Consider the following 27,271-nt stretch of genomic DNA (forward strand, 5'->3'; position numbering starts at 1 on the left):
TACCCATCTTCCTTGACCCATCTGCATACTGGAATACCTGAACACTTTTTTCCTTTTCTTTTCTCTCTCTTCTTGCTAACACTGCAGCAACTTACCGTGCGTCATTCACTTCGTTAATTTGGTTAATTAGGTTTATGACAATGCAGTTGCGGGAATCTTACTACTTTTTTTTTTTTTTTTTTTTTTTTGTCTCCTCCTCCTCTTCCTCCTCCTCCTTTTCTTCCTTCTCTTCCTTTTTCCTTACACGCATTAATTTTTGTTTCCTCTTTTCTAGACATATCCTTCTTTTCTTTTAGCCGCGATAATTTCTCGTTTTCTCCTACTCTTTTATTTGTTAATCTGTTTTCATTAGCATACATTGTTCTTTTAATACATTACTCTCCTTTTATGTAATTCCTCATCAATGATTTCTTCTTATATGACTCATTATTCTCCCTCCAATTCTCGATCTTTTCCTTCTTCCTTGTTACTCTTCTCTTCTCTTTAGACACACCATTTAACTTTTCAATATCTATTTCTTCTTATCAATGAGCTAGAGTTACATGACTGATGCACCACTTCAGCTGCGTCTGAGTTATAGAAATTCCTAAAACATTAGATATAGTCTCCTAAAACATACATATAGTTTCTATATGGAATACGGCTAAAAGTTTTCATTTATGTGTAGAGATACTCTGGCCAAGGGCTACAAAAAAGGCTAGAAAAACAGGCCCACTAAGGTGTCAGCCCTCTAAAGGACGCGGGAGGGAAGGTATACCGTTAACTAGGTCATCAGAGCAGTCATTCTCTTTCACAGTGGTCAGTGGTGTGTTTTCTGTTTTCTATGATTGCGTTGAATATTTGAGTAGATTAAGATAGAGTTGCTCACCAGATTAAAATGGAGCATCAAAAATGGAGAGCTATGTGCGGAGAGTTGATACAGTACGTGGGACAAAATTAATGCCTTGTACAAGATGATCATGTAAAATGCGAGATGTCTGATCACCTTGATATATAGAGGCTGCTGAAATGTGTGTGTGTGTGTGTGTGTGTGTGTGTGTGTGTGTGTGTGTGTGTTAAGGAAAATTATGAGAATCCCATGGACAGAAAAAAAAAAGTGTTGAGAAGAGCAGGAGAGATACAACAGATGTGCTTAATAAGAATGAAGTTCCTAGGTTATACCGTGTTCAGAGAAAAAAACTCGAAAGAGATTGCTTGTTAGGAAGATTGGAAAAAAAAAGAAGAGAAAGAAGAAGGCAGATTATTTATTTATTTTATGTTAGAGAGGCTCTGATCAGTTTACATGGAGTTCGCTGGATAACATGAAGCGGTAGTTTTGAGGATGGCTGGAGAGTGACGAGAGCAAGTTCATGGGTGCCGATCTCCTTCTGACTACAGGCAGCATAGTTCTCCTCATCTTTTTTGCAAATTATTATACTTTCATTGAAACTTTTACATGTACATTCCTTAGAAAGCAACCCCGGATAGAAGTTAGGAGCCACTGCCTTTGGAATGTGGGCCAAAAGGAAATGTATTGCGATCTGAAAGACGCCATTTTTTTTTCTATTACTTTTCAGTTTTTCATTTTTTTCTCTAATTTTTTACCTTTGGGCCAAATTTTTCATTCCTTGGTCAAAATTTTGTTAAGGAGATAATTTCTATTTTCATTTTCTTATGGAAGGAAAACACATTTTCTTACTTCCTTTTATTTCCTGCCATTTATTTTCTTTTATTTTATTTACTTTTTTATTTATGTGGCCAAAATTTTGGTTCCATGTGTTCCCTTTCAACACTCATAGCACTAAATGATCCTACTCAGCAAAACTATTGTTTTTTTCTATCTTGGCCAGCATCACCAAAAGGATCATGAATGGCCTTTGCTGTACAAACCTTTACACTGGAAAGGAAAAAGAAATTCTTCCTTCTTACATATTTTTCTTCCAACACCACAGGTCGCCATTACAGCTGCCATAATGCAACATACACTCTTATCCTATACGAAAAAATATACAAGAAGTATATATATATAAAAAAAAAAATTATATTCCTCGAATTACATGTTAGGAATAATTCACTAATCCTGACAACCTGACGAGGCAAGTGAGGAAATAAACATGAGGGAGGAAGGTTAATTTAGAAAAGTACATCCCTCAGTTGTGTATTGATGCTCTAGGCAAACCTAAGTCATGGAATGTGCAAGTGTTTGGGTTTGTAATTACCAGCTGTGTCCCTTCCAATGCATGTTTTGATTTTACAAAAAATGCTCCCTTGCATTAGATGGGACTCTAGACTATCATTAGAAGAATGTAATACATAACAAATGCAGCTGCCTGCAGTATAAAGAGTATAGTAAAGAAAAGAACTGTGCAATGCATCACTTAAATCTAACATTCTACAAAATATCTGAAAAATCAACTTTGTTAAAAATTTCAGATACAACTTATTTTACTATCTTACAATCATCACAATTATTCACATGCTGGCATCTGTACAGAGCTTTGTTTCACCAGGGAGAGGCCACCACCACCACACCCAGGCCCCAGCAGACTACCACTAGCAGTGCCATACCTTGGCATGTGGACAGTTTAGTCATAGGGCAGCTGCAAGAGTGCAAACAGTGAAAGACACGAGCTGGTTGCTGAGGACAAGAGGTTGAGTGACACACCACCAGTAAACATGCAACAGGATGGTTCGTCCAATTTGATTAAATAAAACATGTATCAAGTACTTGGAAACCTACAATTTACAATATTCTAGCTAAAGCAGCAATGTGGTTACTAAATAGAATAATCTTTACCTAATGCATTTAATACATTTTCATCTTCAACTATCTAGAACTGATTAGCAGATTTAAAATAGGTTCTTTGATTGATCCCTTTTCAGGTATTTTAAGAACTTATTACGAGTGCTGTAAGAATAGCAAAGCATTACATGAAAAATATGTATAATTTTCACCAATGTGGAGATGGGGATCACACAGCAAGAGTGTGAGACTGAGGACAAAGTGTGACATAATGGAATAGTATTAGAGGGAAGTTGACATCCAAAGGTTAAACCATGCAGTGAGGAAATGCCAGAACAGAAAGGATGGCGATTATGCTGATGTAACCAGTTTGTTGAGGAAATCCCCAGGGGAAAACAATGCCTTTTGAATATTCTATTGAAGAGAATGGTGTTCCATACAAATAAGCTGTCAGGCCTTGCTATGCATGTACATGCATGTGGCCACCTGTGCTATGCCTAAGCATCATGGGAGGCAGTAAGGTAGTCCATCAGACTGACCCTTTCCACCAGGAGTCAACAGGGCTAAGAGTGTGAATCATGTGTTTATGAGCATATGGTACTTTATCTGGGCCACCCATGTGGGATTGCTGGTTTGGTATATAGATAGATGGAAAGTCTTTTCCATTAATAATATGGTACTTTGCTACATTTGTTATGCCACATCTTATTCCGAATATAAGCCATTAGAGATATACAGAATATCATACAGAAGGCATAAGAGAGATTTAAGACTCATAACCTGTCCAACCCTGTAAGGAAAAGTAAGAATATTAAACAAGATGATGCATAAAATATTTAACTCCATGTGTGGAGACTGTGGTTGTATTAAGGAGTGAGGGCAGTGGGGGAGGATGAGGGTGCTAGAGTGATGGTGGTTGGAGGCTGAGGTTAGTGGTGGTGGCTGTGGCAGTGGCATTGGCTCTCCTTAATCTACACAGCAAGGCCACAGAGCTACATTGTCACTATTGTATCACATCAACTCAGATCTCACACACACTCTCTGGCTGACCCTGTACTTCTGCCTGTTGGTCAAATAAATGCATCAATGGTTGTGAATGAAAATATACATATGCCAGAAACTTCTTAAAGCTACAGCACTCTACTAATACTATTGCTACTACTATGTTTTCACTTTATTCCACATCCCTGGACTTAAGATGTGGTACTGACTAAATAGTTATTACAAAGAAGATAATCCATATTCTCAACACACAAATAGTACTTTGTTCACAATGACAATGCCTTATCAGTCAACATCTTAACTAAATATTGGAAGCCAGGGAATGCTTTGGAACTGACTTCATACAACTGCCAACATCTAACACAGTAATCCATTTCCAAATGCCCATGCACCATCATTCACTGCTTATGCACTAACTTTATTCAATTATCTATGCAAGTCTTCCATGTGAGATCTCTGCAATCTCTGGGGTGAATACAATGCTTTTCAATAACTAATATGGAAAGATTAATACTTGTGGTGCAAAGAAAAGAAAGAATTCTACAATAAGGTGTTTCATGCTCAGTCACAAAGGCAAGCTTCTTTAGTAAACAAAAAAAGATTTCTTGATTACCAATTCAAGGTTCACAGATTTGGTTTCTTATTATGAAATGGAAAAACTGGATGACAGCACATAAAAAACAACTATTGGAGGTTGGCATGTCATCCTTGGTGCTGCAATATCAGTAAATTATTACAAACTAAACAGAAAGGCAATTTTGGCTGCTACTGATAAGGACGACCTGGGAGTCACACAGTGAGCAAAATTCAGTCTCCCCACTCACTGTGTATATTACATGCTTAAATCTTGTGGACTTCTCCACCTGGGCAAAGGTGCAAGGCGTTAATTTTGGGAGCACAAACTTAGAACTAGTTCCTCAAAATTATTTCATTATTCCTATATATTATAAAATTTTGCTGGAGCAAAACAATAAACTATGCATACTCCAATAAAAACAGTTTGTACACCAACAATATGTACTTTCACACACTTGTTACCTTGTGAAACACAATCACGTAGCCTTTATAAATTCACCTTAAAGTGGTCTGTCAGGCAGTACCAGCAATATCCTGCTTTGTGCAGACAATATCTTAGTAGCTAACAGAAACTTCACATTCATACATCTAGAAAACATAATCTACATGCAGAGTGGTGCACTGAGGATTGGTCCTCTCTGCCTGAGACACCTGGAGCCTGCTGGAGGAAGATGTGAGGGAATGCTCATGAATGTGAATGTGCAAATGTAGACATCTTGTCTCTGCTGAATCCCAAGAACAGGGATGTCAGCCTAGTAAAGACAGATAATTGACACAAAAATCCAACTGTGAGAACATCATAAAGACACAACTTGGAATGCACAAATGAGGAAAACTTGGAAAAGTGTCTAAGAAATCAAATCAAGAATAATTTTGAAATATTTAGTAATGCTAACTTGTAAATAATATTTCACTAATATTTTATTCTTAATTTCATATAGTTGTACTCTATATATTATTGTATTTTCAAGAATGCAATATTTTCAAGGAGTTTTATATAAAAAACTTAATTGGCAATAAGTCTGTAGATGCAGAGAAATTTCTCAATTCACACCATAGAAAATTCATTCACACATTCCACACCGAATATCAAAACATTTTAACTGCACAGTCAACACACACTCTTCCATTATATTCAGGGACCTGGACACTGAAATCAAATACTGTATGTTTTGGTACCATAATTAACACAACACCCTAATGAGCACAGTGTAAGTATAAGTCTTCTGCACAGAAATACACACATTGACCACAAATCCACACAACACATTGCTCCCAGTGACACTCAGTGACAGTGGTGTGAACTCAGGCTGTGTGCTGGATGTGTGGTGCTATACTGATGCTTCTCTTTGGTGGGAGCTATACAGCTTCACATTATTGTGCATAAATTGAACTGCTAGTGAAATTTGGTCCATCAACAGAATAACATGTGCTGAATCAGCATAGGTCCAGGAATAGCATACTTAATACTTTTCTTCTTTAAGGATGCACGACAGCTTGAATATGAAAGATATTTTGTTTACAGTGTATGAACTACAAAAAAAAAATTTTCTTTCTTTGTCTCAAACACCGCACACCACACAGAAGAGATGCATGGAGAACACAAAAACACTGGAGCTATTCCAGCATCATAAAGACCAGTCAAAGGTGTATAATCAGGAAGAGCAAATATTTCATTCAAATTTCAAAATCGTGAAAACAGTTATGCATCTCTTTTAGTACAATAATTTTGGAATAATTTCTAGAACACTACAAACAGACTTTTTAGCTACTATTTAGGTTATGTATTATTCCATTTATCATTGCCTACATTGAATAAAATGTTTTACTGTCATCTATAACTCTACATGCCAACTGCAAAATTTTCTTTTCAAAACACACTATTATTTCAACCACATTCAAGCATCACAAAAATTTAGAAATTATTGCCATAATCACTGAAGTTAATCCACAGCCACTTTACAACTTACTTTTAATCACTACACAAATCCTTGAAACAGCACCTCACTACTAAGGCATCAGGTCTAATCTACTTTCTCACTACCTATTCAAAGTGCAAAACCTTACAAAATCATGTGTTAAATGTTCACAACAAGTCTGCTGATGTGAAAAAAATAAATGTACCAACAGAAGGATGTGACAACTATCTAGCTACATTGGCAGCCACTTCAGTGCAGCATCTCACTACTAGTGGTAGGGTTTGGTCGGCCTGGCCTAAGAGGACAAGAATACTGACAACAAACCACTTTAGTTGCTCAAAACTACACAGCTTCAGCCGTCATCTAAAAGCTTATAAACCACCAAACATACTATGAGATCAATTCCTTTTTCACTTAAGGTTTATCTCTTATTTGCTTCCAAATAAGTATGTAAATCTACTTGCACTTGTATGCGTAAATAATTTCCTGTAACTTAGAATAACTTATATACAATCATCTGGGACTTGTCAATTTTTTTTTCTGAACAAGAAGGCTTAAAGACCACACTTTATGTTTCCTCTATATTAGTGTAAGGAAGGATGAGGGTGTGGAGGGTGTGGAGGGTCATCACCAGCACAACATCAAGTGTTCCCTGGAGTGTAAGATTGTCACTAGTGGAGAGAAGTGGCAGTAACAGCATGAGAGGACTGTCATTGCAATAATTCATGAAACTCTTGAGGTCAGTGTTCTGAGGCTTAAAATGTCAATACTAACACACAAGTACTGTTCTGTGAAAGAATGGTTTACAGAATTTCATCATTAATTAGAGTAAAGGGAAAATATTTAAAGCTATCTTTCAAACAATGAATAGCTGCTTTTTACCATAAATACCATAGGGATACCATAAAGCTGCCATGCCTCAGCAATGGTCTGTTCACAGCAGTGTTACATCATACACCAGTGATCTAAGATTAATGCCTGGCATGACTCACTAAAAGATTACTATTTCATTAAACTGATAAGTTAGTTTTGTTATGGGAACCGAATATCTGCAGTTTAACAATGAACAACTACTAAATTTGTATCGACTTCTCAAGATTTTATTTATCTCTATCATATGGTGTACTCAGCAGTGACTCACATTACTCATGTCATTGGGAAAGAAATAAACATATACAAATATACACTAAATACACTGAGTTGGTACAGTCAATGACAGTCCTCTCTCACCATAAACTCACTCACTTCTTACATCCTTTGAACATTTTGCATTTGCATCTTTAACAAAACATTAGATACACACCTTACAGTAACACCAAGAAACAGGAGGAGGGTTTGTTATCACAAGAGTTAGCATTAAAGCTGTAGTATCCTTTACTATCAGCTGTTATCACCAAAAAGTTTCTCCATTGTAGTAGGCAAGAATTTGCCAAGTTTGGGAGTGGATATCAAACACTTACTTTTACTGGAATCCTCAGGAAATGTCTTGTATCAAGGTGCAATCTGTCCACTCAGTTAATCATTTCTTTACCTAATCAAAATATCAAAATTTCATCAAACATCAAAGCAGTGTTTATCACAGGAGGAAAGAGGGTATGACCTGAGGTTGATCTTGGTCACACACATCATCCAGGTCACATAACTCAACTAATGAGTAACAGGTCACAAAATGTTAACATTAAGGCTTCAAAATGGATTTTCTAAACTTGAGCTTCATCATTCCCATGTCCTACAAGCAAAGCAAGACAACAGTTATTGACATCATTCCCTTCCTAGTCAAAGTACTCATGGCTGTTTTCCTCAGACTCCCCACACTCTTTTTGTGCCACTCTGGCTTACGTTATTCACTAATCATAAAAGCTCATTTTGCACAGCCCTCAAGTCCTCTGAGATTCACACAACAACATTATTGCTAAATGTTAACTCTATTCCGAGCACCATCAGTTTCCCTCATTGTGTCACCAGTCCTCCCTCATCTAAGCACTGGCTGACACCTTTACCACCCAAATTGAAAGAACCTGGCAACCCAATACAACACAACATGGAAAATTTCAACCACATTCTATTGAGAGACCAATTATGTGGCAGCCAATGACCTGGATAACCCATGACCTGGTTTAGTAGAGCCTGTGTCAGTGTTCCTTCTTGACCACCACAACACACGCTCCTGCCCGGCCATTGATGAGAGGTGCCATCTGGGAGAGTGGGAAAGTGTTATAGATACGAGGAGAGAATGTTGCTGTTTTTAATGATAACGGTATGTAACTAAAACTAAATCTGTGAAATCAACACCAAGTCAACAAGAGATCTCTCTCTCATGCTGAACAGACCCTTCTTGTACAACAGTGAAAGAAGCACACAGCAAAGTGATGAGGTGAGGCAGAAAGGAAAGCTAGGAGGAACTGATACAATGAAATGAACAAACACTAAAAATCATTCTACCTGAGAGTAGGAAAGGGAGACAGCACAACAGAAAAGAATTAGAGGAGGTACAACATGGAAGAATTGAGAAGAGGGCAGATGAGGAGAGGAGAGGAGAGGAGAGGAGAGGAGAGGAGAGGAGAGGAGAGGAGAGGAGAGGAGAGGATAAGAGAGGAAAGGAGAGGAGAGGAGAGGAGAGAAAAAGGAGAGAAGAGAAGATGAAAGAGAAGAGGTGAGGTGAGGAGAGGAAATGAAAAGTAGAATAAAAAAAGAAGAGACATGGTAGGAAGAGAACAAAAGACAAAAACAAGACAAATCAAGTAATCATAAAAGAACAGCTATACACTGATGCAAACACAAGTAAAACAAAAATGCATGAGTAGAAAAAGAAATGATAAAGATGCTATAGCCTTAAGATGCACAGAAGAAGACAAAGACACTGTAGTTGAGCCTCACCTGTGTCCACTCATTGGTCTGAGGGTCGTATGCATGCACCAGGTTGAGGTAGGTCTGCCCATCATACCCGCCCACACAGAAGAGCCGATCACCCAACAGACTCACCCCAGCACTGTCACAGCCCACACTGAGACAAGCCACCTGTGTCCATGTGTCTGTAGCTGGGTCATACCTGAAGGTGGAGTAAATTATGAATGTGTTTACAGCATGATGTGAGGAATGTCTTTTACATTTTCCTATGGCAGAGATGTAAATGATAATAAGAAATAGTACTATTATTTACATTACTGTGTACTGTTTTTGTGATGCAATGGTATGAAAATGCAAATCAATTATGGATAAAGTAAAATATCAGAAACTGCCAGATTTTGGTGTCTGGATTTTAGAGCTCCAGAAAAAGATTCTAAAGTTGTATAAGTAGAAAACACATATAATACTGTCATTCAATCTAAAATTTAGTACAGTAGTACTTTTACTGCAGAATACGAGAGGTTTTGCTTCTCTTTCCCTCAGAGTACTATGTCAGCCCTTTTTGCTGCACATCACTAGAAAATAACTAATTTCCCCTTCCCTCAAAGTACTAAGTCAGCCCTTTCCTTCTCACCTCTCCACACAATCAAATCTGGAAGCACAAGGGTTGGAGGCAGGGGCATCATGTCCCCCTACAGCATACAGGAAACCATTGACTACCCCGACGGCCACCCCACCTCTCCGCCTGGCCATGGGGGCACAGGGGGTCCATTTATTAGTGTGGGGGTCATAGCATTCCACTGTGCGCAGGCAAGAGGAACCGTCACGCCCACCCACTGCATACAGCCTGTAAAATGGTTACACAGAAAAGTCACCACTAAAGCTTAAATAACAATTCCAATAATTTATCATTCCAAAAAAGTAGGTTATATGTAATCTCAAAATAATGCAATCTTTCCCAGCATTTTACAAATTAAAGGAAACTATGTATGTGGACAGCTATGTTATGCCTAAGCTCCTGGGGTTTTGTAGGGTTACCCACAAGACTATCCCTTCCCACCAAGACCTGATGGGGCTAAGAGTGTGAATGATGTGTGTATGACTGTGTGGTGCCTTGTCTGGGCCACCCTGTGTGGGATTGCTGTCCTGATATAAAGATAAACAAATTGCTATGATTGATTTTAAAAGAAGGGATAAACCAACAGTACAGGAGACCAAAAGACATAATAAGTTAATGTGCCATAGAAAATAGCTACTACACTTGGCACTCATTTCAGGACCTGTTGTTAAGGACAGCTACACCAACAGTGGATCTTGAGGTGGACATGGGGGCCACGTAGCTCCACTGGCGGGCTTGTGGGTCCCAACGCTCCACTGTGTTGAGGTAACTCCAGCCATCATGACCTCCTACTGCATACAGGGGCCCTTCCAGCACCCCCACTCCTGAAATGTCAGGTATCAGTATTGATGGAGGCTGGGACAGAATGTTAACAAGAATGAAGAGTGTAAAATTAAGAATTAAAGCATGGGCAAAGATCTCATTTTGAGTGCATGGGGGAAATTTTCATATATTTCATCCAATGATGGGAATTATTGTCATTTAAAAACACTAAAATATCATGAATGAGAGCATGAAGTCCCTAACAAATATACAGATACATCACTTAAGATAAATCAAATATATTTGAATACAAGGCATGTAAAAAGGCAGCTCACCCAGGCCGTGTCTGTGGGTGGACATGGGAGGCAGCTGAGTCCAGGTGTTGGTGGCTGGATCATAAGCCTCCACTGTGTTAAGAGTCTTGAGCCCATCCCTGCCGCCTACCACATGCAGCTTGCCATCCAGCACTGCCACACCAAACTGGAGGCGGCGGCCAGTCATGGTGCCCACACTGGTCCAGCTATTGGTCCGTAGGTTGTACCTCTCAATGCCTGTTGAACCTGCAGCAATACCTGGAGTGAGCAATGGTCTTCCTAGTATCATTCTCAACCAACACAAACACACCCCAGTCATATAATTATTGCTTTACAGCCATTAGTATAATATAACCAATAACATAACCAATTGTACTATACACTATTTACATTATTGTCATGATATAACAAAAAAGCAAAACACATTTGCACATACACTTTCACAAATTCATCCTAAGCATCAATTAAGCCTCTCTAATCTCTGATTTTCTCAAAAGAATATGCAAATCACATTTTCTAGATAGAAACTAATTATTCCCAGCAATCATTCCTCAGCACAAAAATGTACATTTAAGTAGGAAATTATCTACATAATAGAAAAATGTTCTACCAAAAAAACTGGTTTGCTATTATTATTCTTTCAAGAATTTCTGTGAACTGGTACTATTGTTTAGCAGGTCTACATTTAATAGTAAAGGAAAATAGTAGATTAATTTAATTTTCAAATGTTCCAGCAACTGTGGGAACACTACATGGTTCTAGCTCAGAGACAAGAGGCATAAGGGTGCAAGTGTGTCTCATGTTATAAGTCCTACAAAAGGAAGGCAGCATGCAGTTAGTAAACACACAAGCAGTGTGCATGAAGGCAAGAGTAAATTGGCACTGTACTACATGATGGTTACCCATCTATTCAACTATCTAATTGTTCTGATGTCTGTTCTTTGCATCTCCCTACAAGAAGCCACTGGAAAGGAGTATGGTATGCTCTTGCCCAGACAATACATCATCATTATCAGTCTCTCTGCACACAATGCGTGTTATAAACCATGCAGTATGTGTGGCCTCATTGCAAAGACTCAGCATCAGAAAGCATCACAAAATGCATGCCTCTGAAGTAATTATGTTGAGCAAGTGATCTGGTTGGAATTTGTAGGCCTACAAGGCATTATTTTAAGAAAATATTACACAGAACAAAGAAGTAACAGGCAAGTACCGTAGTAATGTTGTGTCACTGCCGCAATATTCACGTCTGGTTTAAGAAGCACTATCAAGTCATCTTCTCATCTTGGTGACTTTTGTGGATAGTTTTTCATAACTGGACCATAAGTCAAATCTCAAACTAAAGAAGCCAAAAAATATGACTTAAGCCTAACTAACAAAGTACACTTTATGTTTGTACTAAGGTAACACAACTACAATAAAAACTATATGCTAATGAACACACCTCATCCAAATCTGATTACCTTAAGGTTTTTGATCTGCAAACTTCTCATGTCCAAACTGGTGAAATACAGCCAGAAAAATAAGGCCTAGCCAATACATTTTCTGCATGATGATGATTATAAGAAGACAGCTGAGTGATATTGCACTAAAAAAAGCAAATGAATGAGTTGCTGAACCTAGTTTTTATATCATGATATAAAAAACAGTGTACAATGATACTGTTGTATGAAATGTCTACTCTACACACAGGTCAATGAAACTTGTCTATTGGATATACTGCCATGACCACCTGATGTGGTATAAAAACACTACAAAATTTATCTGAAGCTGGTATAAATTGGGTCATGAGAGGCACCCTGGCTGGCAAATGAACCACCGACGCAGAGCTATAAATAATACAGCATCTCAAATATCAGGGCCATGACCATAATCAGGTTCTAAGACAGTTTTTGGCGATTTTTTATCTCATCACTACACTACCACAGCTATGAGAGGAATGTGTTATGAACACTTATCACTGAACTTCAAGATTTCCCTTGTATGTGTAAAATAGGCTTTATGAATGCACATACTATACTAATTATGTGGTTTTCAAATGTTTTTTATCACTAATGGCATACCCCCATGCTGTGGGAAGCCTTGCTCACTCACCTACTCACACTGACACCCACTCACACACCCCCCACACATAAACATGCACAAAACAGAAAACAATTGTGTTCATCTTACTTCCTCTCCACCCACCCTTATTGGAGTCCATGCCGCCCACCACATACATGTCCCCCACTGTGGACTTGCGGGGCTTGGTGCGGGGGGACTGCAGGGCTGACCGACGCTCTGGCAGCAGGTGGTACTTGAGGGCTTCTAGAATAAGCTCCTGGCATTCCCGATTCTCCTTAAAAAGCGCATTGGTCTCGATGTGATCTGTGAGGAACTGCAAAGAGGAAAAGTATGAGAAGAAATTATAGTCTCAACATGGGGAAAAAACAAACTAAAAATAATAATAAACAATTATTCATGATTATTTATCATCTAAAACAGTATATACATGGGACGAAAAGAGTAACAAAACATAGACAATAAATAAAACAAATACTGAAAAGTAATTTATCAACTAACAGTCAAGTCCATTACTACTCAAAAAAAGACAAATAATGTATGAAAAAAAAAAAAAAAAAAGCATCCCAAGATCACCAACTACAAGTCAGCACACATTATAAGGCACCAGCTAAGCAGCACTGACCTGAGGAGAGAGAAGGGGCAGTTTGACCAGACTAAGGAGGTCTGCCATGTTCTTGGTGCGTTCCTCCAGGTCGTACTTGAGCCACACCATCAGGGCCTGTCAGGGGAGGAGTGACACAACTTAATATACCATAATGTAATCTTCCCACCAGACTTTTTATAATAATCATAACTAATGGTTTATTGGCCAAGAAAGTTACAAAACTGAATTATAACATGACAACTTGGCATACATTCTAGATGAAAGGGAGAGGCTGATTAAAAACAAGTAGAGAGAATTATTTACAATGAAATCAATAAGCAATAAATCATTATTCAACAATAAAATATCTTAAAAACATCTGGTCTGGAGCATAGCCGATTGGTAGATTGCATTAGAATTCACACCTGTAATGCTATATGGTGAAGGTTGTACACTTATAAAATTTCACTTGTGCATTAAGATGGTAACCTGTACAGTGTGTGTGTGTGAATGACTAACCTGGAAGATGAGCTCCTCAGAAGGCACATTGAGGTCCTCTGAGGCCAGCAGGTGGGCAGCCTCCTCTGGGGGGAGCTGCACAAACTCTTGGTGCTGCATCACCTCCTGGAAGTGCTCCTGTAAACACAAGCACAGGAAACAAGTGACAATGGTGCCTCATGGAATTATAAGCTTGTTTGTATTTTGTATTTCAACTATTCTCTTTAGAAAGACATGGGACTAGGTTTAAAGCTTCCTCCACAAATTACAGCTTGAATTCCAGATTATTTGTCAAATCTATACTAGTCTGAAAAAATACTTCAGCATTTTATGGCCAACTTATCAGGCATTATATAATTGATTTAATAATTTATTTACTTTTTTATGCAAGAGAGGCACAAGCCACAGGCAACACAAAGGACGAAAAAGGTCCACTGAGGTGTTAGTCCCTAATGTAATGTAATGTAACTGGCAATTATCTTCATTTATTCATCTTCACATACTTGCCTACCAAATCATTTATTACAACTTTTCTGCTTACTTTACAAATAAATCTGAAATCTATGACACAACAAAGATATTCAGGTTCTACTCTAAGCTAATTCTCAAATCCCACTGATTTCTCATTCAAATATTCTGGTATAATTAATCATTTTGTAGAACTGTATATCTCTGCACCACCCATTTGCCTAGGCTATACTCCACAGGCAAGGATGAAGGACCATCAGCCAGAAGACCCACCGCAGTGTACTTTGAAGCTAGCCGATGCAGTTCAGAGCAGCCTTGGGTATCTGCAAACAGCTGGATGCCAAGACAATTAGCTGGGTGCAACTGTTTGGTGAGGAAGTCACAGCACACCTCTACCACCTCAGTCAGTAGCAAGTGGTGTGCTGTGGACAACACTACTTCCACGGTGTCCTCATGGAGTTCCAGAGTGCCTGAGGGTAAGGTGAGTGGAGGTGACATCAGCAAATAAAGATACAAAAGTGCTGACCATCTGAGAAGGCTGGTCAGGTAATGGTGTACTAGTTACTGTTACAGTCTGATTAAGGCAATCTATCTTTCTCACTATCCTTGTGTATGATATTTGGAATTCTCTCATTCTTCATTAAATCTACTTTATCTTTATCCTGCTCAGTGGCTGTAGGTGTCACACTGTGGTCTTCAAGTGAGAAAAAAATAAATAAAAAATAAAATAAATAAATAAATAAATAAATAAAAAAAAAATAAATAAATAATAATAATAATAATAATAATAATAATAATAATAATAATAATAATAATAATAATAATAATAATAATAATAATAACAATAATAATAATAATAAATAAATAAATAAATAAATAAAATAAGTAAATAAATAAATAGAAAATAAAATAAAATATAACTACCTCCTTCAGATATCCTGGAAACAATAACATTTCACAGAACAGAATCTTCACACTGTTACATAAAGTGACTTGAATCTTTCACACCCTTCAGTTGATGAAATACATGGCCTTTTCTGCATAGCATTTATATTAGTCAGATTATAGATAAACTAGAAATAAAAACTTACTCAGGTCACTTCTACAGACTGCTCTTATTAGAGGCTGCCACAGTGGATCACCTGCCTCCACCTTACTGTATCATGTGACTCCTTCCATTGCACCCATGATCTGTATGTCTTCCTTCAATACATCCATAAACTCTTTTGTCTTTTTCTCTTCCTCCTGCTTGGTGGGCCCACTTTTTTGCGGCCTTCTCTTCATGTACTCCTCATCTTTCCTCTACGTGTGGCCAAACCACCTGTCTCATCTCTCCAACACCCAAACTGATACAGAGTACATACACATGCTGTCCTGCTAATATGCTCATTTTTTTTTTTTTTTCTAAGTTTACATATAACATGCTGTCCTGCTAATATACTTATTTTAATTTTTTTCTAAGTTTGTCTCTTCAAATGAAAAATGCACAACTATTACAAATTAAAATTATGGGACAAGAAGCTGGTACACCTAAGGACAAGAAAGACTCACCAGTATAGCAGTAGTTGATGAGGGTGAGGAGGGCATCAGAGTCCATGTCCCTGAGGGCAACTTCCTCCTGGGTGGCCTCCAGGACTGGGGAGGTGAACATGGCAGCAAAGTAGTCACTGGCAGCACTCAACACCAAGCGATGTGCCTTGATCCTACGGCTACCTGTAGGTGTAGAAGTTACTCCGTTTAGATGTGTGTGTGTGTGTGTGTGTGTGTGTGTGTGTGTGTGTGTGTGTGTGTGTGTGTGTGTGTGTGTGTGTAATTATATGTAATTCACCTAATGAGGATCATGTATTGGACTTGAGGCCATAAATCACAATAAGAAAACAAAATAGTCTACATACTACAATGCAAAGTAGAAAAAATTGTGATTGCATATATCAATAATATATATATATATATATATATATATATATATATATATATATATATATATATATATATATATATATATATATATATATATATATATATATATATATATATATATATATATATATATATATATATATATATATATATATATATAAAACAAATAGTATAATACATAATAAAAAAATAAGTGGTGTGACTAGAAACCTTGTGAGGCCAAGTTTGATTCTCTGAAAGGATTCTTCTAATTTTAATTGATTAATAAATATTTTTATTTTTATTTATATCATAATTACTTTGTGTGTGTGTGTGTGTGAAGCACTGCACAAATGAAAACTACCATTACAGTGTGTGTGTGTGTGTGTGTGTGTGTGTGTGTGTGTGTGTGTGTGTGTGTGTGTGTGTGTGTGTGTGTGTGTGTGTGTGTGTGTGTGTGTGTGTGTCCTTTGTTTAGTGACACCATTATGTGAGTGTGTATTCCCTTTGTTGTTGTTGCTGGCATGCTGTGTGTGTGTGTGTGTGTGTGTGTGTTTCCTTTGTTAGTGTTACTGCTGCTATTTCCCACTGAGTGAGTGAGTGAGTGAGTGAGTGAGTGGGTGGGTGAGTGCCTGCGTGTCCTCTGTTGCTACTGCTACTGGTGTCATCGTGTGTGTGTGTGTGTGTGAACAACTTTTCTCGTGGTGTTTCTCGGGGACGGGAGTCGCGCCTCAAGTGGTATCGATGGCAAACATTGTAGGTCAGGGCGTCCTGCCCCTGTGCCCATTCTTGCAGTTTTTAAGGGTTAAGCTCAGCGCCACACGAATCCCTGGTTGTGGCACAATGAATCAATCAATCATCAAACATTAATCTGTTTAAACAATTATTGAGATAACTTCGTGTATACAATTATCAGATCAACATGTAAAAAAGCCGACACTGATTGTTCAAACGAGAAAGTTATTTCTTAATCATTAAGACGTGCAAAGACGCCTGCCAAGCCCCGCTGAACGAATGAACTTCCAACTACACATACGCTACTTAAAAGCGCAACAATTTATATAACAGTGAGCAGCAGTAGCTGTATGTGTGTGTGTGTGTGTGTGTGTGTGTGTATGCGCGCGCACAAATGTGAAACCCAACGCACAAGTTTAGTTCCAAATCACACAAAGACATTTCTTGTCATGCAGGGAAGTGTGCAGATGAAAGAAGCTGTTCTTTCGGCGGAAAATTCTTGGAGACTTGTGTGAGGACGCGCTACTTTTTTCTTTTATTTCAGACTTACAGCAGCTGCTGTCATGATTGATCTATCGTGCTATAAAGGAAGTGCGCTGAGTACCAGTAGAGGGTGCATGTGACTCACCGGCCACCAGCGTGACGTCACACAGCTGGCCCCGCGCGTAATATGCTTCCATGCGGCGCAGAGCCACCTCGGCATGACGGGGCGAGTGGAACAGCTCATCGGTGGTGGAGCTTTCCCGTCGCCCCGTCGCACCCACAGGCGACGGCGACCGCTCCCCTTCCTTCATCTTGCACGAGAACACGCCCACACACGGAGGAGGAGTGTTGGCATAGTACCTGTGGAGAAGAAAGCTTTGATGTACAATGGAGGTTAAAGGATTCACGATCGCTGCTGAGGAACAAAGAGGGTACTTTTTAGAAGGAAGGTAACAAAATGTGAAGCTGAGTAGTGGCAGTAGCTTTGGAAGTGTCATGTGCCGCCAACACCCCAGGACTAGGCGGAGTCCGTGGCCCCTGCTTCCTTATCAGGCGCCATGGTCCCGTCACGGCACCACCCTCCCAGGCCACCCTCTGGTGCTCCCAATATTACCTTGCCTCGCCGACCACCAAACATCCTGCCAAACATTACCATGCAATCTCTCTCTCTCTCTCTCTCTCTCTCTCTCTCTCTCTCTCTCTCTCTCTCTCTCTCTCATCGTGGAAAAAAAAAAAAAAAAAAACAGGCAAAAAACATATTCCGGAGGGTGTGCGTGCGTGCGTGCGATGCGGCGCCGTGACGCGACGGAGAGTGCAATACCTGGCGTAGGGCGGATTGCAGGAGTAGAGGTAAGCGGCGGCGTGTGTGGTGGTGCTGTCCCCTGCCAAGCTATGGGGGCGTCCCACTCCTGCACCCATGCCCCCGCCGTGTCCGTGCCGCTCCCGAGGCGTGGGCGGGGCGGAGGTGGGCGGGATCTCTGAGGCCGAGGCAGCCGAGGAAAGCACCAGGTCGGGGGAAGCGGTGCGCACCCCGCCGCCGACGCCTCCACCGACGCCGCTGATATAGAGGCTTTGAGTCTTCCGAGGGGAATGAGCGCCGCGGGGCATGTTGGCGCCCTTCTCGGAGCGGCTGGTCCAACCTTTACACCACCGCCGAATGCTGAATGATAAAGGGTTCCTGGCTTCACCCGGCAACTTTCACACACTGCTTTTCCCCCTTTCTTCCCTTTCCTTATCTTTCACAATATTTCGGTTGATGGAGAATTCAGTCTGAACCAAGAGTTCCTGGTCGTGCTGAGTAGCCGAGTGCACCTGTCCGCCTGTAGTGCTGTACCTGTCTCGTGTGACCGCGGCTTTAATAACACACACTGTCCACGATAACCCTTGTCTTCATCACGGCATCATCCACGTCGGGAAAGTGTGCGTGAAAATTAACGATTGTGGAAATAACTCAATAAATAAAGTTTCATATACTGCAACCTATCTGAATCATGAGAGAGAGAGAGAGAGAGAGAGAGAGAGAGAGAGAGAGAGAGAGAGAGAGAGAGAGAGAGAGAGAGAGAATCTTTGTTTACATGCATTACAGCTTCAAATGAGGTGCAAGTGAACGCAACACGGCGACTTCCTCCCCGTGGGCTGAGTGCCCCGTGGGGAGGGGAGTGGTTACAGGGTCTTCCAGGGGAACACTACCCCTGGCGGAAGGCGTCGGTGGCGGCAGCGAGCTGTGCAAGTGTCAGCGAGGAAGTGTGTTGCTGGTATCAAAACAAAGGTGACAGGTTCTCCTGGGTCACAAATCACCGCAGTTCAGCTCAATACCGCCGTCCTTGGGGATGGTCGCCGCGGGGGGCTGCCTCCCTGCCACCACCACCACCACCACCACCACCACTCAACGCCAGGCCTGCACCACCATCTAACACACCACCGACACGGGAGCCGCCGCGTGTTCCCACCAGGAACGAACACACTCTAACCCGGCCATTCCTAATCCCAGGACACTCACAAAATAAAAGCTAGGTGGCAACACACGCCACGTTTGTTGACACACTCAAAATTCTCGCCACGGATAGCGGTGGGTAATGTCCCCGCTAACTGTGGTCCCGGCGGCACGAGTTGCAAAACACCCCATAGGTCTCATAACTTCTGTTCCATTAAACCATAACAGACAAAGTTCAAAATAATCCATACCCGGCACCCGCCAGACTGACAGGAGCCGCGCACGTGGTTGCCGAATGTTGCCAGAAATTCCCAATATTCCTAATTGGCGTTCCAGCCAGGCAGTAAATTTTCGTCTAAACTCCTTTTATCTGCGGCTTTGTCTGACTGGTCGAGGCATTACATGCAAAAATAAACTACCCCACATGAACTCCTCCGAGGGTTACCTTATATAGCACTATTGCGTCGGATTAATAATGGGCAGTAAAGGTCAGCATCCTCAATATTATATGTATTCCCAGACCACCTTCCCAGACCCTATAATGTCACGACGCCGCACCTCATCATAAGCTGTATGTCAGGAGGCTGCTGGAGCGGCCACGGGGAAAGGCGGCGCCTCCTCCCCACTGCTGGAGTACAATGCAACACTCGTGCCGCGATAACAAAGAAACTCACACAGGTGCGTCTTATCTGGCCCTAATTCTGTTACTATCGCAATATTACCAATTTTTAATACCACGCTGCCGGCGCCTCAACATCAGAAGCCAAGGGCCTCTCCACCAAGCGCCGCTAATCACAATTGTGCAACGCGGGACTGCGCCACCTTTGTTCCCGCTACTCGACATGTTTGGAATACAAGGAAGTGAAATGCAATTATGACTTTATATTTTCCATCTCCTCGGGGAAATTATATCGAGCCTTTCATGGACCAAGCTATCAGGGCGACTCGCATACATTACAACACACACACACACACACACACACGCACATGCATCCTGTATCACGCCACCCAGCCGCACCTTCACCCATATTTAAACGTTACCCTATGCACATAAATTATCTACCGCGTGTTGACACTCCTTTGTGACTCCGTTGTGTCGCTTGCATGACCCCACCAAGAAAAACAAGGGAAGCACCTCATTTGGGCTATCTTCCCATCTCCAAAGGTCAGAGCTTGGGATCAACAGCGCCCGTTTCATAATAAATTCACGGCCGTCGTCTTAGGCACCCTACTGGCCTTGGGGGGGGGGAGGTTCAACGCGGAAGTGTGCGGGCGTGAGGCTGCACCGAGGCATCACACGTTATGTTACCAGTATCAGCCAAAGGACGCAATTGTAAAATGCATGGCGCAATATTCTGATACCGACAATATTAAACGCGCTGCGGTGGTGAGCAGGTGGTGGTGGTGGTGGTGTTGATGACGCAAGCAGTGATCAGTGACACCTGAGTGGTCACACCCACCCCACCACCTTACTACCACCCAACCCAAGCCACCCCAGCCACCCTCCGAGGTCACCAAGCTTATTCTAACGGTGCCCTCAACTACGTATTTCTTCAGGATCTGTCTACCTGTCTATCCACGTATATATCCACCTATATCTATCTGGCATGTATTCACGATTATATAATAGTGATACATTCACGACCTATTTATTTATTAACTAACTGTAACTACCCCTCTATTGTCTATCCACTCACGAGCATTCAAGGTCTATTTAATTGTTATTTATATCTATTTATTTATCAATCTAATATCATGCACCTCTTTTTCTTACGATGTATCTATTTAGTATGATTTCAGAATCTATCTACTTATCTATCTTTTTTTTTATTATCTATCTATCTATCTACGTGTGTGTGTGTGTGTGTGTGTGTGTGTGTGTGTGTGTGTGTGTGTGTGTGTGTGTGTCACGTCTCTCTCGTAGAAAAAAAAAAAAGGTGCCGCGTCCCTCTGAATGCCATCGCAGGTCCCGCTGTAACACGTATTTACTTGCCGCTCTACCGAGAACCATGCGTGAGTCTGCTGGCCTTGGAGAAAGAATCTACCCGCGACGTAGCTAGGAAGAGCCGCTAGGGTGGTGGTGGTGCGCAAGGAGACAGGCAAACAAACAGACAGAGTAACTAACAACTTTGTCCTTGCTTCCTGATAGATAGTCATGGTAATATATGTATGTCTATTATTATTATTGTGTGTGTGTGTGTGTGTGTGTGTGTGTGTGTGTGTGTGTGTGTGTGTGTGTGTGTGTGTGTGTGTGTGTGTGTGTGAGGGATAAAATATTGATAGTAGTGTGGTCACAGCTGCAGCGAAGATAAATTTTAACAAGATTTTTCCTGTGACTAAGCAAAAGATTTAGTTCATCCTTCAGTAAGTCCGTTTTCTGTTTGACATGCACCGTCTTCTACAGTAGCCATGAAGAATGACTTTATCTGCTCGTCTGACAAAAAAAACAAAAATAAATAAATAAATAAATAATAAATAAATAAATAAATAAATTAATTAATTAATTAATTAATAAATAAATAAATAAAGCATCTAAATCAAACAAATCTACTTTAACATTCTAGTATTTGGATATAAGCTTAACAATGCATCCTAGATCAGATAAGGCCGAATCTGGCGCATTACTCATATCAAAAGCAAATTTGTAAATACGTGAATACAATACGCAATGAAGCAGCATTAATCAACAATCAATCCTCTAATTTCAGATACAATAAACAAGAAAGTTAATGAATAGGTGTACAGACGAAAATTAATGCAATCAGAATCAAAACTTCTCTAAAAAAAAATCACTGTATACGACACAAGGTACAATATTCAATAAGATTTTCATCGCAGTCAATACAAGTGTGTGCAGCCTCTCTACCACACCAGGTTTCCTACACTGAAAAGGCTTCAAAACTCGATAAAACTGAAAATAAAGCCGTGCACGGGAGAAATTGAGAGAGGAGCGCATGGAGACGTCAGCTGCAAACAACTGACGGCCACACAAGTCACGGTCCAGAGAATCATGTCCTGACTCGCGATCGCCAACTATTATCCTCCCGGGAAGAGATTTAAACACGCGTAATCCGATCTGAGGGTAAAGCTGTGGCCTTTCACACATCACAAACTTCGTCCTCTTGATCAAGGAGAGCAGAAAATCGTGTAGTAGCTGCTGCATCATCAGTCAAAGCTTTCGCGACCTTAGCGGCGCGCGATTCTGAGTCTGTCAAGTGATATGCAAGATTGTTACCGTTACGCTAGCTATATAGAAATACAAGCAGTGTGTGTGTGTGTGGCGTTCGAATCCATTCATATGTACCATCATTTCCCAGGCGCACAACCTTTTCCAGTACATGTACCCATACCTCACTGATATCTCCCTCTTTCCCTCAAACTTATTCACACTCTTCTTTATTAATCTCCCAATCCTAATATTTTTTAAATACCTATCCTCCAGTCTCTTAGTAATCTACCTTATTTAGTTCGCACTTGCCTGATCACAAAAACCAACACCAAATGGAAGATGGCCAATACAAGGCAGCTTCTGAGCATTTAATTGAAACTTATGTAGCATCTTCCATCATCATCCATAAGTCAATCTCAAGTTCCTAATTACTACTACACACATGCATATGCTTTTTACCTACCCATCATATTTATTCATTATAAACTTAATATCTGGACCAGAATGAAAGCTAAGAAGCAAGAAACATTCTACTTCAACATACAGACATACTTAAAAAAAAAAAAAAAAAATCAATATAAGTGAACTTGATCTTGCAAATAATGAATGTTTCAGGCTTGATATTCATTAATTCTAACACAAACAAGTATCACCTGCCTAACTGGAAATGCCAAGGAGCAACAAAAAAAATATGACGATATAAAAACATCACGTCCTCGCAATTCTTGTCATGTGCTGTTGTTGCACGTGACGATATGCTTTCCTTATGTGTAAGACAGGATTCATATAAGGAGCAAGAGAACCAGCACTATGTATATCTTGCCTGGGTGATGCTTATGTATTTCAGCTAACCTACACTCATCAAAAGAATGAAAGAAAGCAAACAGACAGATAAAAAGAGACAAATAAAGGAGTGATAGCAAAATATAAAAAGAGAATGAGTGAATATCTTTAGAGATAAGGAAGAAATCAATGGAATCATTTAAAAGATATGAATGAAATGAATTAAGTTGCTTTATAGATAAGGAAAAAATTAATGATTATAAAAGATAAAAAAAGAAATACATGAAAAAAAAGCAGCCTTGTGTGACTCACAGTTATAAACACCTTCCTCTTTCAATACTGCTGTTATACTTTACCCTACAAACACACACACAAAAAAAAATAATAATAATCTCAAGTTTCACTTGATGTTCTGTAACTAAGCAAAGAAGCAAAACATTTCAACGCCCTAATGGAGGCCAATGCTCTTATAACAATGGTCATATACATGGAAAAAAAGTATATGAGTGTGTTGCAAGAACAGGTAGCCTAGAAGCACTGACCCTGAACTCTGAGACAGACCTATAACTATGTACTTAAAACTCTTGTTGCTAAACTCAACAGTATGACCTTGCAGTGTCACCTAACTATTGTGTAATGTTGGGTAATCATGGCAGCCTTGTCGTGGAGCTGTCATCCATTCTCTAAGTCACTCTCTCTCAGTTACATGTCTCTCAGTTACATGTCCTAGTCCTCATGTCACTAATGATGTATGCTGCTACAGTCCTCTCATGGTAGAGAAAAGATAGAGCTTGGCTGTACTCTGTGACTGGGTTCAAGTGTCAATTTAGTGGGTATTTCCTCCCAGTATTTTTTGTGCTCTTAGTCTGCCTTCTTCACACTGTTGCAAAGAATTATTACAGTTCTGCTGACTACTGACGCAAGTGCTTTGTAATGCAACTTCTGTAGTTTAAATGTATGCTGCAGAGTTGCTTAGCCATCTCTATCACTACACTGATACCTTTAACTTTGCACAAACCACAAGGTTAACTGATGTAAATATAAACAGATATGAAGGTCTTGACATATAGCTTCATGGTAAACTCTTGATATTCCTCTGCCACAAGATTCCTACATAGTTCTTTAGTTATTAGTGGCTTTACCTGGCCCAGATTCACTCACGCATACCTATAAGTACCTACCTGAAGGATTAAAAATATATTGTATAAGAAAAGATGCTGACTTATTTTCTTTGGAGTGTTTTTTTTTGCCAATAATGAACACAAAGTTGTACACTACCATCATACTTACACAATTCTGTCATCTCAAAAATTATATCTCAAGTTCCTACATTGGGAAATTGACCATGTATGTGCTATCAAAATTTAATATTAACAAGCTCCCCAACACCGGTTTTAGGGTCTAATCAGTCGTCAACTCAGCTCTGTCCTGGCAATCCTGCCACCCAAGGCACACCAGCAATGTAACATTCACTGGGCAATGCCCTCTCCTGCTGATTGCTTCGTTCAGCAAACTGACTTAGCATTACTATCAAAGTCCCATTTATCTATAAAGCAGGTACTGGATTATCAAGATACACACAATCAAATATCTTACAAGGCATTTTCTAAATGTAAGCAGGAACACCTCAGCCAATCAGCGGATAAGAATGTTGGTCCAGTGGTAGTGTTACCATGTTGTTGTGGGTTTGAGCAGCAAAATTACTGGAGCAGAGCATCGGCAGCACTTATGGGTCATCAGTGATACACGGGAGATGGGCTACACAATTAATAGCTTATAAATATTGTCAGCAAAAGAGAATAATGATGGTGATGATTAAAAATACTATATTACATAGTTACCACAGAATAAGTTCTTATACACAATTCATTTTCTTCCTTTCTTCAATATACAATACAAACTAATTTTAAAAGGTAGGTATAATACTTTGGTGGAAGTTTGTTAATGAAATAAAGAATAATGATAACTTTATCATCACCACCTTTGTCAGTCTATGAGAATACTGTAAGTCAGGCAGAATTGAGCCAAAGTGCTTGTCTCACTAAACTGGCTTTGGGCATCTTAGAAGACATGTCAGCTTACAATACAAAATGTTAATCCTCTTGTTTTGTTCCATAATTATTCTATACTACAGGAAGTGGAGTTACAGCATGAAAGAACACAAGTCCATGTTGTCTTCAGTGGACTAGAATTCAAACATGGGACCTCTCAGCTGAGCTAAGTGCACTAATACTACATCACTGCGCTGCCATCACACCACCTAGCCACTACAATTGATTTCAAATCCCTTCCCAAATACCAAACATTTAGTAAATAAGCATCAGTTTTTTTTCAAGAACAAACCCAGAATATCTCAATTTTATCACTATGACATTTATGGAATTAAAATATATTCATTACTATACAGATTTCATAAAATTACATTTCCTGCAACTACATAACTTACTGAGGTACACATCACACAGTTTATAGTATGGCATGTCTCTGCCACAACTACTGTACTTTGAGCACAGCAACAAAGATGCAAGGCTGACCTAAATACCATGAACATAAGTACTTTTTTTTTTTTTTTTTGCAATTTTATAAATAATGATAGAAAATGTATCATTCCTCAAATATCAATCATGGTTTCATCTCTAACTACAAAGTGTAGCTGCAGAGAATTAAAAGATAGTAAAGACACTATGAAGATGAACATGCTTCAATCCATTCATCAGTGGCACATGTAAATACACACAGAGCAGCAGCCCACTGACAGGTGTGAGCAAGTTTTGTTAAGGTATTGATACCTGGGTACTAGGCAAGATTGTAGCCCATAGGTGAGGTTTGCCTGATTAGGTTAGACTAACAATGAATGAGAGACAGTGGAGTGAACCCCCAAGAAGGAAATTTGTTAAGCTAGACTACAGTTTAACTTTTTGTGAAGTTGACAATTTTTCTCAAATTTGTTAAAATAATATTCTACACCATATGCCAAAAAATATAGGTCTGCTGTTAAACTTCAGATTTGTCTGTTTAACATTAAGATGATCAGAATTAAGTTTACATGGCACTTCAAGAAAACATCTAAAAGAGCTGACTTGTGCCACACACGACTTGATCATTAGTCCAGACAACCTGCCCAACCACCAGCACGCAAGTCCTTTGTCATCAACGTACTGTATTTCCTCCCTTCTCCCAGCCCACACATCTCCACCACAGCCACAGGTAACACAGGCACCAAGCAGTACTCACCCCGCGTGCGCTGCAGCGTCGGGGAGCCTCGCAAGGCAGCAGCAGCAGACCGTCAGCCGTCACCTGATGTGCCTCCCTTGTCCTGGCGCCCTCCTCTCCCACTGCTGTCTCCTCCCTCTCTGGTACAGCTTCAGGCGGAAGCGGTGGCCAGGATGACAGCAGCAGCCTGCCGCTGACCTTCACCACCACACAGCCGCCACCAAAGCCCCGACACGCGCGGTACTTGTCTGGTGGATGTGCTAACTCTGCTGGTCTCTCGCCACGCCACCAGCCACCTCCACATCTTACACTGATTCCTGTGCGCTATGGAGTCATCACTAGCACAACTGTCTCGTATCCGTGTCCCGAGGGGCGCCCTGCGTGTAAGGGGAGGGCATGATAACAAAGGTGAGGACAGGGGAAGGGAAGGAGGGTCCACAGGGTGGTTAACCTTGGCAACTTCTGCTTCGTCTTGTCTCGTGGAAAGTACGTTGATAAACTTCTCACAGCGCTATTTCCTCACTTCTCTTGAAATAATATGTGTGATAGTGCCTCTTTGATCTAGCCAAGTTGCTCCATAAGGCTACGTGGAGGTATATATAGCTCATAACAAAGGAAACACCCCGGATAGGGACGGTACCTCCATTTCTGACTCACCAACACAAACAATAACACTCAGTTG

General features: G+C 40.2%; 1 protein-coding gene across 6 annotated transcripts; it reads right to left on the reverse strand.

Annotated features, from left to right (window-relative positions):
* Window positions 1-1,231: 1,231 nt before the first annotated feature.
* On the reverse strand, window positions 1,232-27,168 carry LOC135099033 (kelch-like protein 5). 6 transcript variants are annotated; one of them, XM_064001483.1, is made up of 12 exons: window positions 26,611-27,168; window positions 17,637-17,851; window positions 15,926-16,087; window positions 14,648-14,844; window positions 13,928-14,044; window positions 13,448-13,543; window positions 12,934-13,138; window positions 10,783-11,019; window positions 10,347-10,509; window positions 9,701-9,913; window positions 9,097-9,268; window positions 1,232-8,414 (listed from the first exon to the last, which is right to left on the reverse strand). In XM_064001483.1, the coding sequence occupies exons 2-12, from the start codon at window positions 17,800-17,802 to the stop codon at window positions 8,352-8,354; spliced, it is 1,791 nt and encodes a 596-aa protein (XP_063857553.1). In that variant the 5' UTR covers window positions 17,803-17,851; window positions 26,611-27,168; the 3' UTR covers window positions 1,232-8,351. The 6 variants fall into 6 exon arrangements, with proteins under 6 accessions (XP_063857553.1, XP_063857554.1, XP_063857551.1 ...); XM_064001484.1 differs by having other exon boundaries at window positions 10,783-11,007; window positions 26,611-27,166; XM_064001481.1 differs by lacking the exon at window positions 26,611-27,168 and adding an exon at window positions 18,312-18,887 and having other exon boundaries at window positions 12,949-13,138.
* Between the last annotated feature and the right edge of the window lie 103 nt (window positions 27,169-27,271).

This window comes from Scylla paramamosain, chromosome 4 (genome assembly GCF_035594125.1).
Source record: "Scylla paramamosain isolate STU-SP2022 chromosome 4, ASM3559412v1, whole genome shotgun sequence".
NCBI classification, from domain to species: Eukaryota; Metazoa; Arthropoda; class Malacostraca; order Decapoda; family Portunidae; genus Scylla; species Scylla paramamosain.